Source organism: Nipponia nippon, unplaced genomic scaffold (assembly GCF_047370975.1).
Source record: "Nipponia nippon isolate SJK-2023a ecotype South Korea unplaced genomic scaffold, ASM4737097v1 scaffold_8, whole genome shotgun sequence".
Classification (NCBI taxonomy): Eukaryota; Metazoa; Chordata; class Aves; order Pelecaniformes; family Threskiornithidae; genus Nipponia; species Nipponia nippon.
Window position 1 is genome coordinate 10503305 of NW_028262402.1, and position 15742 is coordinate 10519046.

The following is a 15742-nucleotide window of genomic DNA, read 5'->3' on the forward strand; positions in this document are numbered from 1 at the left end:
AACCTTCTCCATAATTCATCTGAATCTGAGATATAAAAGAATGTTTTCTGTAAGCACTGCATGCCTTTTCTTTACATTTTGGCCATCCCATGCTGAGGTGTACTAATAGTTGCCAAATAAGATGGTCCTTGTGAGATCTCTGAGGCAGTTCTAGTTAATTTCTTGCTGTATACTAGCTGGTCATTGTACTTAATTTATTGTGGAGAAGCTAAGAATATCTCCAGTAAATAGTGAATCTGCTTAGTATGGTGGATCAATATTAAACTGTCTCAGTATCCTTAATCAACTGTTGTTTTGGGGACTCTTTCTTCTGAAGAAATTTGCCACAGAAATTAGGTCTTCTGTTCTTCACAGCTATAAAAGAAATTATTCTTGAATATTGTAGTAATGGTTTTATTATTTCTTCTAATTCGAGGGGTTGTGGGGCGTAGAAAAAAAGAAATTTGAGACCTACTGTAAATATCTTTATAGTCACTTGGAAACTAATTAATTCAGAGTGGTGACTGCAGCTGCTATGACTCCTTTTCCAATTCCAATTGACGCTTTGTGTGTAAAATCTTATTTCCCCCATGGTTGCCTCCTGCTTACAGAAAAAATACATAAAGTCTGTTCTGGGAATGTAATGCTGATGTAAATATGACTTCAGTGCTGGACAGACTCATTGGCACTTTTATTAAGAATGGATTTAGTGAACATATGGATGAATAGGATGAGGCAGAATAATTGTACCTTTAGGAGATGAAAGTCATGCCTTGCAAATTAGTGGGAGTTCTTTGAAGGAATAAATATGTACAGTGGATGTTGCTGATTGTCTATATATTGTTTTAAATTTCCAAAAAGCTGTTGTTCAGCTTTCACCAAAGCTTCTGGTGGTTTTTTGTGCTTTTGGTTTTGGTTTTGTTTTTTATTTTTTTTTAAAGCGTTCATGAATATGAGTTTTCTTCTTTTAGTCACAGAGTTAAACATAGTAAGTGAAAGAGAGGAATAGATAGTTTTCATAGTGTTGGAAAGCTGAAGTGGAGTTCTGCAGAGATCAGTGCTGGAAATGATTCAGAAAAAGAGAATGAATGACAGAGCTTGGTGATCCAAAATTTCACGGTAGTGAAGATACTAAGACACTGTAGAATACTATTACAAAACTGACCAATTGGGCAATAAAATGTCTAAAGAAATTCAATAGTGATAAATGCAAAGTAATGCATGTGGTGGTGGTGAGAATTACATTTCCAATGGTTCATTTTCACTGGATCGAAATTGGCTGTTACCAGTGAGGAGGTGGATATTGGAGTTACCATAGATACCTGTGTGAAAATGCTATATTGCTATTTGGTGTCTTCAGACACAAGACAGTCTGTTCCTATTTAAATCAATTGTTTTACCGTATACTGCATAAGTTGTCCTAATGTGTTTAAAAAAAAGAAAAGAAAACTAGTAAAAGTATAAAGAAAAGTGTCAAAGATGATAAGAGATCTGGCATAGCAGCTACAGAAGGTGTAACAAAATTGGAATAGGATTCCCCAGGATACAAGGTGAACTACTGATATTGGAGGTTTACACAATTCATGTATTTGTCCTGGATGGTTCTTTTGCACTTTGTATACTAATAGTTTGCTCGGGAGCTTTTAGCAGCCAATGCGGAAATCTGCAGATACTGAAAAATTTCATATTTTTCATGTTTTTTTGCCAGATCTCTTCTTTCCACCTTTATCACTTACCCTGGGCAAATGAGGTAGCAGGTTTGTCTTGCTCAGGTTTCAAGATCTCTAGGAAAGGACAAAAAGTAATTTATTTTCTTCCCCATGGTGCTTTAAGAAAAGGCTGGAGGAGGAGTACTTTTCCTGGAGATAGTGTATACTGGGAAAGGGAATGGAAAAAAGGAAATGCTTTCTTTCTCCATTCTGTCCAGTCTTTGAACTCTTCCTTTTATACCCTCTGGAAGCAGACAAAGGGTCTGTGTGTATGGCTCTGTGTATTCACGCTCTTCTACCTCTTTCTGCATCTCTCTGGGTTCTTCTGTGTTCATTATTCATTTCTGTTTCCATTTCTATTTCAAACCAGAATCTAGCGGGTGGGGATTATTAGCTGGATTGCACCCATTTGTCAGTCACTGTCTTCACTGGGAACGCTGTGAGAATATAGCACATCTTTTTTCTGGCTGCTTTGGTGGCAGTCTTACTGGCTCAAGCTCCTGCTGGGAGAAAAGAGGCTAAACTGAGAAAGAGGCGGCTTTCTGCTAGTTGTGCATAGCGTCCCCTTCTGGCAGGTGATGCTGTTTTTCTTTATTTTTTACAAAAACAGTTCATCTGGCAACCAGCAATACTGGCAACAGTTGTGAATACCGGGGACAGTAATTCAAAACCGAAGATAGTTCCAGCCAACACAGGACTGCTTGGAAATATGTTAACCCTGAAATTGCATGTGATTGTTATTTTAATATTAGAAAAGCAGTGTGAAACAAATTGCCAGTACAGAGTGAAATTACAGATTGTACCAGTTCAAGTGAACACTGACATTCAGAACTAAAAGATCTTTGAAGAAAAAAAGAATATTCAAATAATGTTAATTTTAGCATCATTATGCTTGCTGTACTGAATAATCCAGTGAGATTGTTTTTTCCTTTTTTGTAACTTTCTTTTGAATGCTTGTAATTGTAGTTTACTTTCATAATACCTTCTACTTCTGAAATTGTCACAAGATTACAGACTTGCTAACTTTTTTTTCTATCCTATGGTGAAAACAGTGATGTTGCTCCCTGAACGTGGCTACTGAATCAGATGGGAACCTCCAAAATTAAACAATTCATTTAATCTAATTGACTAAATAAAATGCCAAGTTCACAGTGTTCATCTTGGTAGACTGATGTAATTGCTGGCATTTCACTTGCATACCTCTTGAAATATTAAATTAGTTTATAAACGTGGCAGAAAAGAGCAGCCTATACTTGCCAAATAAAGTTTGGGTATTTTACAACAGCTTAAACAAACTAGACATGTTAACTCTTCTTTTGGGGAGTTGATTTTTCATTTTGTTTTGTTACTAAACTGCATAAGTAGTCTTTGCCTCAGCTGCATGCTCTGCTTTTAAGAGAGCTTGTACGGCATAGCAGAATAAGAATATTTAGCTAGAGGAAGGTAACCATTTGGACAAAACTATGTTTATAGGAATATCATGTAGTTTTGTTTGATGAGTATTTTAATAACTTTAATTTTCCAGAGAACAATAAAACCAGAAAACTATAAAATTTTGTATTGTGAAACTTAGTAGATGAAAACTCACAGGTTGACATTGAATTTCACTTGGATCTAAACTGAGACAGCAATACTGTAGACATTTAGTAATGTTTAAAATTGGTGCCAGCAAAAACCTGACACCAGTGTAGTTTACAAAAAGAACAATTGCTAGGCAAGTTCCACTTGAAATACATTCTTGTGTTCCCAATTATTAACTGTAATTTTGGAGTGTTCTTTTTTTAACAGGTTAGTAATAGTTAATTCCCATCAAAATCAAATGCCATATATTCATCTAAAGTGAGATGGTTGTACAGCTTTCAATTTTTTGGGAAGTTCTGTTCTGATAATTTCCTCTAGTGACTTCTTTGGTTCTGTTACTTTAAAATGAGAATTAAGTTTTACTGTTTTTTCTTAATCTATTCTGTAGCATTCCTGCCCAAGTTGTTATTAATCCAACAAGGCTGAAAATGAATGATTTCAAGTAAGATTATTTTTTTATTTTGAGAAGTCACATATTAAAATAAAAGGCAAGTTAAACAACATTAAATTCTATAAAGCTTTTGAAAATGTAAGGGAATCGATGATACATGCAAAGTCATTAAAAAATACATGAAATTTGCTTCAGTGTATACTTTAGGAAAATTAGCAACTGTAGAATCCTTTCTTTTTATGCTTTCCTTCCTCTTTGTAATACAGAATCTAGATATTTGATAAGTGAAAAATACTATAATTACTGCAGGACATAATAATAATCTTAAACCCTAATGATACAGAGGAATGTACTTAAATTATAATTCACTTAATTTGTCTGCAATTAGAGAGAAAATGTCTTCATTTCTACTGGATTAAACCTCTGGTTTCAGTATGTGATGATATAGAATCAAGTGATACAGTCAGGTTACCGAGAAAAGCTTTGTTAGCTAGACTGGAATCTTTTTTTTGTTGTGGTTTTGCTTTCCTGTAGTTGTCTGTTCTTTATGACACAGGTATTTACAGTAAGACTTCTATGGAAAGTTAAATCTGTACATCTGCATACTTTGAACTTTTATCGGACTTACTACATTGGCTGTAAGCTTAGCAAAAGTTTAACTTCTTGAAGTCATTTATTAAAAGAAGATGTCATTCCGGAAAATGTGCAAACTTCTGAAATAGTATTTATTCAAACAATATTAGTAAATATTTGTAAGACTGATAGTATGAAAACAGTTTAATAGTGAGAAGTTCCCACAACATGCATAGCATTGCTAATTGGAAAGACATTCCTACCCCCATGTGACATGTCATTTTCACTTAGAATACATTAGTAATATGCTGATTTATTTGTCTTGTTTGTATTAATTTTCAGTGCACTTATGCCTCAACACACAGTCTTTACTTTGTCAGTATATTGCATTATACTAGATGAAAAGGACTGGGAATCCACCTTCCCAAACACATTCACTGTGCAGTGGTTAATTACTGTCTTTTATGGTCTCTGTTAGTACCCAGTGGAGTACTGTGTATTTTTATAACCTGTACATGTTTGTACCACTTGCATTTTGTGTCCATCTGTAACTTAAAAAGCAAGGGTTTATGCCAGTTAGGTGCCAGTGAGTCACCAAAGAAACCATGACAGTAGCTCCCAAATAGACTCCCTCACTTTCTTTATCTGAAAGATGCAGCCTGCGGCATAAATGTGCACAAACATTGAAAATCCTGAGTGTCACCTTGCCAGGAAGAACACTGAGTCAACCTGAGCAAGGCAGAGGGATCTTTAACCTTAGTGTGAGTAGATTGAGCATATCTTGTCTTTCATTTCTTTACCTAAGCATTTTATAAACGTTTCTATGTCTGTTTCGAGTATTACAAATAAATGCTTTTAATTACATTTTATTTAAATCTAGTGTGAGCTAAGTGTGGCTTGGGAGGCATAGCAAGGCCCTTCTCTGTGTAGTATGGGGGGGATTCTGTAAACTGGGGGACCTGAAGTTCCCCAGCACATCCTCTGTCCTGAGCCCCAAATGTAATTCACCCAAGAACCCCGAGAATGAATCCCCATTTCAGCTGCATGGGCCAGCAAGTGAGCTGACATTTCTAGCATTGGTGGGTCCAGGTTTTTTCCAAATGAGTGTGGTGTTTTGTTTTTTTTTTTTTTTTTTTTTTAAAAAAGTCAGGAAAGCTTTTAGCCCGGAGATATCTAGATACTTGACTCATGAAGGGCAATAATATTCTGAACAAGTGACTTGGCAGTCTGTGTACCTTCTTAATTTTCTGGGCATCGGTCAAATTCAGACCAGTGACGGGGATGGTCCTAACAATGCTACCCTAAGACTCCCTGTGAATCAATCTGCCTCTAATGAGACTGTTACTGACCCTCACTGGATTCTCACCTCCTCATCAGTAATTTGAAACTCTTGGTAACTGTGGCATAATACTTTCACATCCACACATGTGAAGCATTATGTAAAGTGTCTGTTTGCAGTCTGCTGCAACGGGAGGCAATGGCAGGTCTTTTTAGAATTGAAATGCTGAAATGCTGGATTGAATTCCTGATGAAAAAAATCTGGTTTTTACTTGCCACGCTTTCAGATTGTGCTGTATTTTTAGTAGAAATATATGGGTGTGAAGACTGGAGATTTCTAGGGGCTGCTAGCAACAGAATTTTTAGTATAAAAGTAGTGGTACTATATCAATTTAATATATCAGCTTATATTTTTGTTAATTAGGAATGAAACATTTTAATGGTTATCCAATCTGTTTCTTAGCACCAAGTAAAATAAATGGTGCAGTTGCATCATTTGGGCGTTCTCATGTTGTCACTTGGCCAGAGGAGATAAATGGGGTTTGGGGATTACTTGTCACAGTCAACAAAGCAGGAAATCATTAAAACAAAAGTCTGAATCTTTAGGTGTCGAAAGCTTTACTGGAGAAGGTGCAGTCACAAACAAGTAGCAAATACAGTGTTCTGAGTTTACCTAACATCAGGTTACAGTTAGGGAAATTTGAGACAAATCAGTTACGGAAATTTGAGACAAATCAGCAGGCCTCTCTGAAAGGATTTTATGTAATTTAAAGGTGATGGATAAAGATGAGAGTGACCTGGATTGCCTGGATTCCATTGAGGAAAAAAGTAAAGCCAAATGGAAGATTAAATTTCCAGGAGTATGGAAGGCTATGGGTTCTTTGTCTAGAATGAGTGTTCTCTTCTTCTGTATGATATTACCAAGACAGGTACTGCATCGCATTTTATTCCTATTTTTAAAATTGTAGTTTAAAAATGAGAGCAAATGCAGAAAAGACTTACAGAGGTTACATATGGACAAATTTTCATTCTGTGGTAGATGAAGTTCAGGACATTTAATTACTCAAAAGGAGGCTTGAGAGGTGACTTGGTAATAGTTTGTAAATACTGGCAGGAAGGCAGCCTGCTACTTGAAAGTGCTTAATTTTGTCTGTTCATAAACTTACATAAGGATTTTATAATAAAGTAGATATCTCAGTGTAGTGCTGATGTGTTTAAGAAACTTATTAATAAGCTTAAGCCACACTTTAAATAGGCAGTATCAGATTTTTACTTACCAGTTTAAATTTTTTGTCCTACTGTTTTGTTTATTAGTTTTATCCAAATTCCCCTCCTGGCAATACTATTCGTCTTGGTTTCACATCTGGTAAAATGGGGGCTTGGGGGGATATGGCTTGGGGAGTGGATCTGTTTTATTTTTTTTACATAGGCAGAGTGCCAATTAGTTTGTTATGGTGGTCCACTAATGAGACTTACATCTGTATAAATTCTCGTCTGTTTGTGTGTGTATATATATACATATATATACACATATATGGGTCACAGTTAATGACAAAGGATATGGATTTGTAAACTGTCAGGGGAAAAAAGTATCACTTTTTCTGTATAATCAGTTTAGTATAACAAATTAGAGTACTGCATTTCTTAAAAACAGGCCTTGATAGCTGAAACAAACTTGTACTCTTACAGTGGATTTAGTTTCTTTTTGAAAAGCATATAAACTTCCAGGTAAACCATTGCTGATTTATTTCACGGCTTTGAAGATATCCTGCTTGTAAGTGCATGATCCCGTTTTTGTGTACTGTCGCAATGGTAGTATTTACACTGAGTCAAAGACTACCTTTGCTCTGAGTGACTAAAATACTGAACTTTTACAGACTTAGGGGAACAAATTGGTTATGACAGGAAGCCATGCAGTGATTAAATTACAGAAAAAAGAAGCTGAAGACCTGTTCTGAAATGAGGTTTGGGGTTTTTTTTCCTATCCCTTTCTCCTCACTAAGGAAGCTAGAAAAATGACAGAAAACAGTAAAATGAGACTGAATGCTGTGGAATATAATAAACTTTGTGAGAAAGTAGTCTCAAACACCTGTTCAAGGGTAAAAATTATGATAATGTTTTAAAGGATGTAAGTGCAGTAATGGATAACAAACTACAGTTGGGATTTCACCAGAAATATTTGATTTTTGGTATGGTTCTGTTATCTACTCGTATATACCCTGATTCTATTACTTATTTTTAATAGAAATTCCTCCGTTTTAAGAGAAAAATCATCTTACAAAGATGGTGTGTATGGAGTGATTTCATAAGGAACACTCATACAGCTAAGAAAATGTGAAAAAAGAATGAGGAAAATGAATGAATTACATGATAAAGGTAAAAGGAAAATACTAGTCAAAACAAAATTGAAATTGAGTAGTTTTTAATAGTGTGAGGACTCCTAAATTGCTTCCACAGGCCACTACTGGCAAACTTTTTTTTTTCTGAGTCATCTAACACTGCCTTAGACGACATAGCTGGGAATGCATTTTATGTGAATAATCTTGCATTTCTGAGATATGTCAAAGCCTCATCCGACAGGGTTTTTTTGTGTCTTTCCTGTCTTCCGAAGGCTATTAGATAAATTACATTTCCATACCCATTAAGTTAGAAACTGTGTCTTCCCAGTATCACTTGGATAAAGTGTCATCTGAGCAACGACGATCAATATAGGCATGAAATCATATTTTCAGATGCTGTTTATGCTAGACATACTTCTGTTCAATATAGTCTTGCCTTTCTGTGTGAGACAGTTATGGTTTATTTAAATAAGTTCATCATTTACAAAACAAAAAAACCCCAAACGTTGCTGTTCTAAGTTTCAGTAAGTCATGGGGTGAGCCCGCTGCCTCTGTTCCTGGGACTCGCTTCAGAGCTGCGTGGCTGCTTCACCGCTACGCCTGCTGCACACCTCCCTGTGCCCCAGCACTCCCTTTTCCCAGCCCAGGCAAATCTTTGCCCACCCATAGTTACTTTTCCCCCAAATCTGGTATTCCAGTGTGACTTTGGAGGCGGTTGGCTTTGTGTGCTATTACCAGTATGGTTACCTCGGTGCTGTCAGCCTTGCCCTGTACTCCACCTTTCCGGGGAGCTTGTCTGTTTTTCACGTAACTCTCCCTTAATGATCTGTAAAATCCAGCCGCTCTGTCCGCTTCTCGCATTGTCTGTCACATCCAGCAGTTTTCTTATGTCATGTCGAGTAGTTTTTCACATCCTGTTTATTCAGCTCAATCCTAGGCCAAGGCCTAGTCATCTGCCTGCAGCCGTGACGAGGTCCAACTGGCTGACGGGTCGATTCGCCTGATGTCTCCCCACCAGAGTGCAGAGCAGCTGCTCAAGTGGCAAACGCCTGGATGAGCCTTGGTCTCCACATTGTGAAAATTGTTGAAAAATGGTGCAAATCCCAGCTCCGAGAGTCAGGCTGGCCCTGCTGCTGCCGCTCCATCATCTTTGCCGCCTCCTTCCAGTCTCATCTTGGTTGCTCCTGTGGCCGTTGTTGGCTCAGCTCAGGCATCAGGACGAAGAGAGCTACACCGTTGTGCTTTGTGTCACGTACATCAGCCCGCAGAGAGTCTCCCTTTCCTCTCATCCCTGTTTCTTAAAGGGTTTCACAACAGAAATTGAGATAGGATGCAGTCTGTAATTAAAAGAAAACAATCTGTTCCCCTTGTTGCTTACTACCCATTATCCATCAGCGTGCCAGCATTTCCCAGCTAGGACACTGGTGCCATCAGTGCTGGCGGTGTATCTGAAAGTCAGTAGCTCTTGTAACTGTAGTCTCTTTTGCACAAGAGAAAACACGGTCTGCATGGCGGGAAGAAGGGTCTGTTGATCCCAATGGTTGTTTTTCATCATCCCTCAAGAGGCAGTCAATACTTCAACACCTTATTTTTAAGGCCTTTTTTTTTTTTTTTTCAGATATTTGGTGGTTGTTTAAAATATTTGTCAGAGATGATTTTCAAGGAGAAAAGGAAAGTGTATGTGTCGGTTGGTAGAGGGGCTTTGTCTGTATTTACCTAATGTGGGATTATTGTCGACTGGATGCTTCATAATTCAGCGTACTTTTCTGGTTCCCTCTTAATTTTTGTATTTCCTCTTCACTTGGAACATAACACCTCATTAATCTTGGAAACTTACTGGCACAGGATGTTATGATACCAAGTATTAACATGATTTCAGAAAGCAGCTATGATCTGTGAGGGCATATGGAAGGTGGTGAGAGCATTCTTCATTATGAGCCTCCAGTAGTGGACCTTGTCAGTCCTAAGGGGATAATAAGCAAAGCGGGAAGGGGTGAACAAAAACACAGAGAGGAGCAGAGCTGTTGGACAAGGGATAACAGACAGTGACAAAGACAAAAGTCTCCAGTCACTAAATAATGAGCTATTAAGAAACTACTGGTATTGCTTTGGGGACGGCCAGCCTGGACTTTGTAACTGATAAGTACAGGAAGCAAGATGAACATGAGGGTTTTGGGATATGGGAGGACCTGTGGACTATGTAAAACTTACTAAACAAATCTTAGGGGGCATAGGTGGGAATGGGTATCGGAGGGGCCAGTCCCAGCCAGTGCCAGTCAGTTCACTTATCTGACCAAGCCCTGTGTCTGATTGTCACAGTCTGTCATCTTTTTAGAAATCTTTTCTTAACTCTCTGTGTAATCTCACTCTTTATCCTGTGTGTGCGAGTGCTATAAGGACTAGGTGCCACCTACTGGGGGAACCGGCGTGACTGGATAGGGGGCCAGCAGCTGTGTAGGTGCCCCAAGCCTGTGGTGTCAGCAGCAGGAACAGGTGAGGGTCTCAGCTCCAGCCACAGGGACGGGAGCAGCACATGTCCCAACTGGGAGGACAGGGACAGTGTGTGTCCTGGGCGCTGGCTACAGGTGAGACTAAGGTGAGTGAAGCCAGTGAGGCTCTGTGCGCAGCAGCTGGACTGGGATCGCAGGTCGCAGCCCATGTGCCTGGTGCCTGCTGCTGACGGGGGCAGGTGGTGTGTCTGTATTTTCATATGGTTTGACCCCATGTGTCTGTCTCTTTGGCATGTGTATTTCACTAACAAATTTCAACTTGAACTAGCAGTGGGTGGGAGGCGCTGGGTCCAGGCAGGGGTATCAGGTGGGCAGAGGGACCTGTGAGCGTGTGGTGCCTGTAAGACAAGAGTGCCTGTGAGACAAGAATGTCAGTTCATGCATCTGCCTGATGGTGACTTGCTGCCAGCCAGCAAGTAGGAGGCCCAGGAGATTGATAAAAGGGCTCTGGACCCAGGCAGAGGGGTATTAGATGGACAGAGCTGATGTTTGCTGTGCTGATATTTGAGGGATCCATGAATGTGCATGTGTTCATGAATCTAGAGGGAGTGGAAGGGGACATACTCTCAATAGGAGCTTCAATCCTGGCCAGACAAAAAGGAGGAAGAGATCTTGGCTGGCTGTACTTAAGTTCATATGAGTCCTGGGAGTGTTACATGTGGGCGCTGTCAATGGCGGTGCCTCGTCTGTGGCAGCTGGCTGCATAACTGAGCTTCACTATTGGTTGAACCTGCTAATGAGAAAGCAACTGCCACATCTAGGGACCTGGGGTTGAGACCTCTAGGTCTCTGGGTGCACCAGGCTGGGCTCCAGCAGCAGGGCAAGAGGAATCCCTGGACTGGTCCGAGAGATGCTGGAGGTGGCAGCCACTTACAACATCCCTTAGCATAACTGGTGAAAGAAGATTTCATAATAGATATTCAATACAAAGGCTCTCTTTGTTAGTCAGTAGTTCTTGAGCTACGTGCATCTCAAAGTTGAGAAAACTGCTGGGAAAAATATCACTATACCCTTTTTCTATTTTCTTGTCTGCTGCTGACCATTAATAGATGCAGAAGAAAGGTCTATTTATTCCAATAACTTGACTTATATGGCTGCTTTTACAAAATCAGGGTGCTGCTGAAGACTATATAAGTCAAAAATGCTTGTTTTGCCTTAAATCTCAGAGAAGTGAAGGAGATGCTTTATAAATTTGGGGGTTTAAGCCTTAACAGGAGGTTCTTGGCCTCATTCTGTATACTAAACATTTCAGTGAAGCTCCATTCGTGACTTCATTCATTCCAAACTGTAATTCTTTCTCCATTATTATTCATGATTCTGCAATGTGAAGGGAATTCTACAATATTGTCATATAAAAATTAAACCTTTGACATTCTAGTGTAGGGATTGCTGAAGTTTACCTGCCCCCGCTCTGAACCAGGTTGCTGCATTTAAATCCTAAAGAGACAGGAAACGAGCAGTTTTATTTGGGATGAAGATCATATAAATTATCTTTTTTTAAAATAAAGCAACAGCTTGATTTAATGAATAGTATTAGGTTCCAGAGCTTCATTCACAGCCCCCAACCGACTATGTGACAGTAAGCATGTCACTTAACTACCGTGTCCTACTTTCACCATCTGTGAAATGCTTTGGAAAGTCATGGAAAACTGAATCATAGGTCTTTTCCATCTCTAGATTCTATTAGGTCATCCAGCTGTCCATCTGCCAGTAGAAGATTGTTTCCTACATCCACCAGTGTTTTTCCAGTCTGGATTCTGTCCTCCAAGTGATTGGGCTTCCACCAGTGCCTTTGGAAGATGATTTTGCAGACTTCTAGACCTCATTGTCGGGAAGCTATTCTGACATTCACAAAAAGCAATTTTTTGGTAGTTAATTTAATTTTGTTCTGTTACTTTATTCCCATTATTATATGCTTGCTTATAGTTTTAAGACATATGTAATTTATGTAACACCTTAAAGATGTAGGTAAGACGCAAGCTCTCTGTCGGGTATCTAATATTATAGAAGGACAGACAACGTAAGGTTTGGAAACACAACGTATGACCCTCTATAAGAAAGTAAGCTACTTGGTTCTTCCTGAAATCAAATCTAAGGAAGTGCGCAGACTGCTCCAGATTTAGGGGAGAAACAGGATAGAATGTGGAAACTTAACTATGGAGCAGGATGTTGAAGAGAAAGTGTTGGAATACATATTAACGATAATTAAGTAGGGAAAAGAGAGAAAGGAACAAGTATAATTTAGTTGTTGAACATGAAAGTCTTTCCCTATTATATAGTACATTTTTTTTCCTAGACATTTGTAAATGTTCATGTCTCCCATAATTTCATTTGCATTTGAGTCTTTGCTAATACATTAATTACTCTGAGCCAATAGTTACAGTAGTTGCTTTTAAAGGTTTTCAGTTGGCGTCTTTCTTGTCCGGATCTGGGCATCATGTTAACTAGAGGTGCAGTCCAAGTACTTGGACATGTCTTATTTTCTCAAACTATAATGCTTTGCATGGGCAATTCCAATACAGGTTTTCTTCTTTATTGACCACAAGTATTGCAAAATTACTGTATTTTACATTTAAGTCCATCTACTTTCCTGGAGTTTTAGAAATTCAGCAAATAGAGAATTTTCTTCAGGTGTTGAAGCCACCAGCATTGTGATATAGGCTAGCTCTAGATGAAAGCTATCAGAATAACTAGGTTTCTTTGTACAAGGTTTTTCATTTTTCAGAACTATGAATGTGTGGAAGTTATTTGGGCTCTGCGTAACAGTAGTTAAACTGCTTTTAAAATGGCCATCTGGCAAACAACTGGTATGTAACATGATTTATTTGACGCAGTGCCCTAGGAAGAAAAAGCCAATATTCGGTGCATTCAATTGATAAGTTTAATAGGGCATTTTGTAATACAGCATATATAAGGTATGTATTTTAAAATAATGAGAAATCGTGTCATGGGGGCATGTTTCATAAAATATGCAACTTTTAAGAAAATCCACTTGTCCAGGATTTTCATTCCTCTATTTCAGCTGCCAAACTGCATGTGCCAAACTGCTGAAAACTGCATGTGTAGTCAGCTCTTCAGAAAAGAGAATTTTTTTTTTCTTCTCAACTTCATTTTCATTGTTTTAAAGCTATATATTCACATGTGTTGATAAGTTATGTTGTAACTTCAGAGTCTAAGGTAAGTGGGGCATTTCAAACCTTCCAAAGTTTATTTGTAGCACAACAATACAGGCAATTTAAGCATTTCTGTAAATAAAAACACCTTTGTGCATCCTTTGCTGTTGAAAATCTCTATTGCCCTTAGTAGTAGTAGATACAGTGAGATTAGGTGTAAATAATGTTTTGGAAGTCAGTAAATGTAGTATTTACATACACACACAAAAAAAATGTCTATATAACAAACTGCTTTTCTTCTGTTAAGAGATCAGTGGGAGATGCCATGAAGTTAGAATGTTTATGAGGAAGGTGAACCTTAGAAAGATTTCATAAAGTCTGATCATAAGAGGAATAAATATATCTTTCATCCACAGGAAATAAAGCCAGATGAAGTTACTAGACTTGCTCTTAGGACAGAAGTTAATTTTGAAAGTGTCTGCAGAAAGGTAAGGTTTGTTTTTTGTTTTCTTCCCCCTGCTTCTGTGAGTGCGAGCACGCTCCTTAGGAAAAGGTGCATATGTGGGTGGGAGTACGTGCATTTGCATAGTATGTTCTGTATGTTATATAGCATCTTCATTGTAGATCTTACTTCCTTTTCTAAGGAAATTTATCTAGTAGGACATATTGACAAAAAATTGTGTAGCTCTTGAGTACAAGTGGCTTGTCATCTAGGCTGATGGGCTAATACCTAGTAACTGGAATAGAATACCAGGAAGCATAGTAGTGTTTTTTGAGTCTTCATTAATAGACTTTTTTGTTTATATAGTACATATACATGGTTCACTTAGTGTAAATAATCTAAGCTTTCAACAACAGTTGGAAAAAGGCTCTACATACTTTTAGATGCAGAGGGAAGTTTCCACATGTGAACAAAATGTGACAAACATTAGTCTGAAATAAAGGTGGTATTTTAACACCCCTATGGCTCATTAATTTCAGTGCAATGTTTCTCCTGAAGCCCACTGATGGTACATTATTAAACATTAACGGTCTAACTAGTGATGTCTGTAAGAGGTGAAATGAAGACCTACAAGTGGGAAGATGCTTGTTGAAATAAGCAGTTGAAGTTGAGAGCAGACAGGACACTCTAAAAGAAGAGTGAAGAAGAGCAGAAATAAGTACCGTTTTAAGTGATGTGCTGCGGAAGTGATGCTAGAAAGCAATTCTGAGTCAAATAATATTCAATACATGAAATTGTATATTTTCCTCCACATTATCCTAAATTCCTATGGGTGGTCCACTGAGGGAGTCTGAAATCTGAAATGTTTATAGTCCACAGGCTAAGTTTTAGTGTAGAATTGGGTCATTTCCTGCTATAATGGCATCATTAGTTTGTAAGATAACTAATGCTGTTGCAAAGCACAGTCATATGTGATGTAGCTCAGCTATTAGCATAGTGTGCAGCAGGATTTCCATGCTTCATATGAGCAAAATCAAGTTAATAGGAAAATATCATAGGAATTTGGCACTTCTGGAGCAGTGTTTGGATGAAAGCATCTTACTGCTTTTCCTTCTCTTAATGATAGAAGAGGGTAAGGAAAAGGTCACTGGTATGCTGACATGGAGCTAAAAAGCATTCTTCTTTTAAATTTATTTGACCAAGATTTTCCAGTCTGGAGATGAGCTAGTCAGAAACTCATTACTGTAATGTTAGAAATGCTGCAAAAGTGAAGATTCTGGATGGGTACGGACACATGGAGAGGGATTCCATGCTTGAAGAGGGATGCTAAATTCAAACAGTAAGACATTTTGTCACTTCCTGTAGGAGATTCTTCTGCCAACAATTCAAATGCATCAGGCTTATGCTGGTTACGTAAAGTATAGGAGCCCCAAAATGAAATAATTGATGCCATTGTTTTAAAGGAGTTTACAGGTTTACATTTGGAATTTTATTTTCCAAGAGGACAATTCTATTGCCAAGAATACAGAAGGAATATTATTAATCTTGCCAATTTACTTTGGCCTATTATTTTTGATGTATTAATAGTCATGGCTGACTGTATGCTTTCCATATTTACTTAAAATAGGCTTTCATTTAGCTGTAATCCTTAAAAACAGGTAATACAGGTATCTTCATGGAATTGTTTTGGTTTTTAGAACTGTTGCTATTTCTGTTACTTTCTGCTCCTGGTGCCATTTTTCAATGGTATGAAAGTCTGTTCATCTCACATCTTGTAGTGAATGGGTCTCATGTTTCAAAACAAATTTATGGATGGGTGCTGATGCT

The 15742-nt window shown here is 38.2% G+C and overlaps 1 protein-coding gene across 6 annotated transcripts in view; it reads left to right on the forward strand.

Moving 5' to 3' along the window:
- Window positions 1-15742, forward strand: part of SRFBP1 (serum response factor binding protein 1) — an 88763-nt gene that overhangs the window by 47023 nt on the left and 25998 nt on the right. For 3 of the 6 annotated variants that reach the window (XM_087741390.1, XM_087741392.1, XM_087741393.1), the window contains 2 exons: window positions 12038-12228; window positions 13890-13961. In XM_087741390.1, coding sequence (XP_087597516.1) covers window positions 12160-12228; window positions 13890-13961 — 141 coding nt within the window. In that variant the 5' untranslated portion in view covers window positions 12038-12159. Of the gene's footprint in view, window positions 1-9483; window positions 10447-12037; window positions 12229-13889; window positions 13962-15742 lie in introns of those variants that run through there. The other 3 variants (XM_087741389.1, XM_087741388.1, XM_087741391.1) reach the window with 2 other exon arrangements.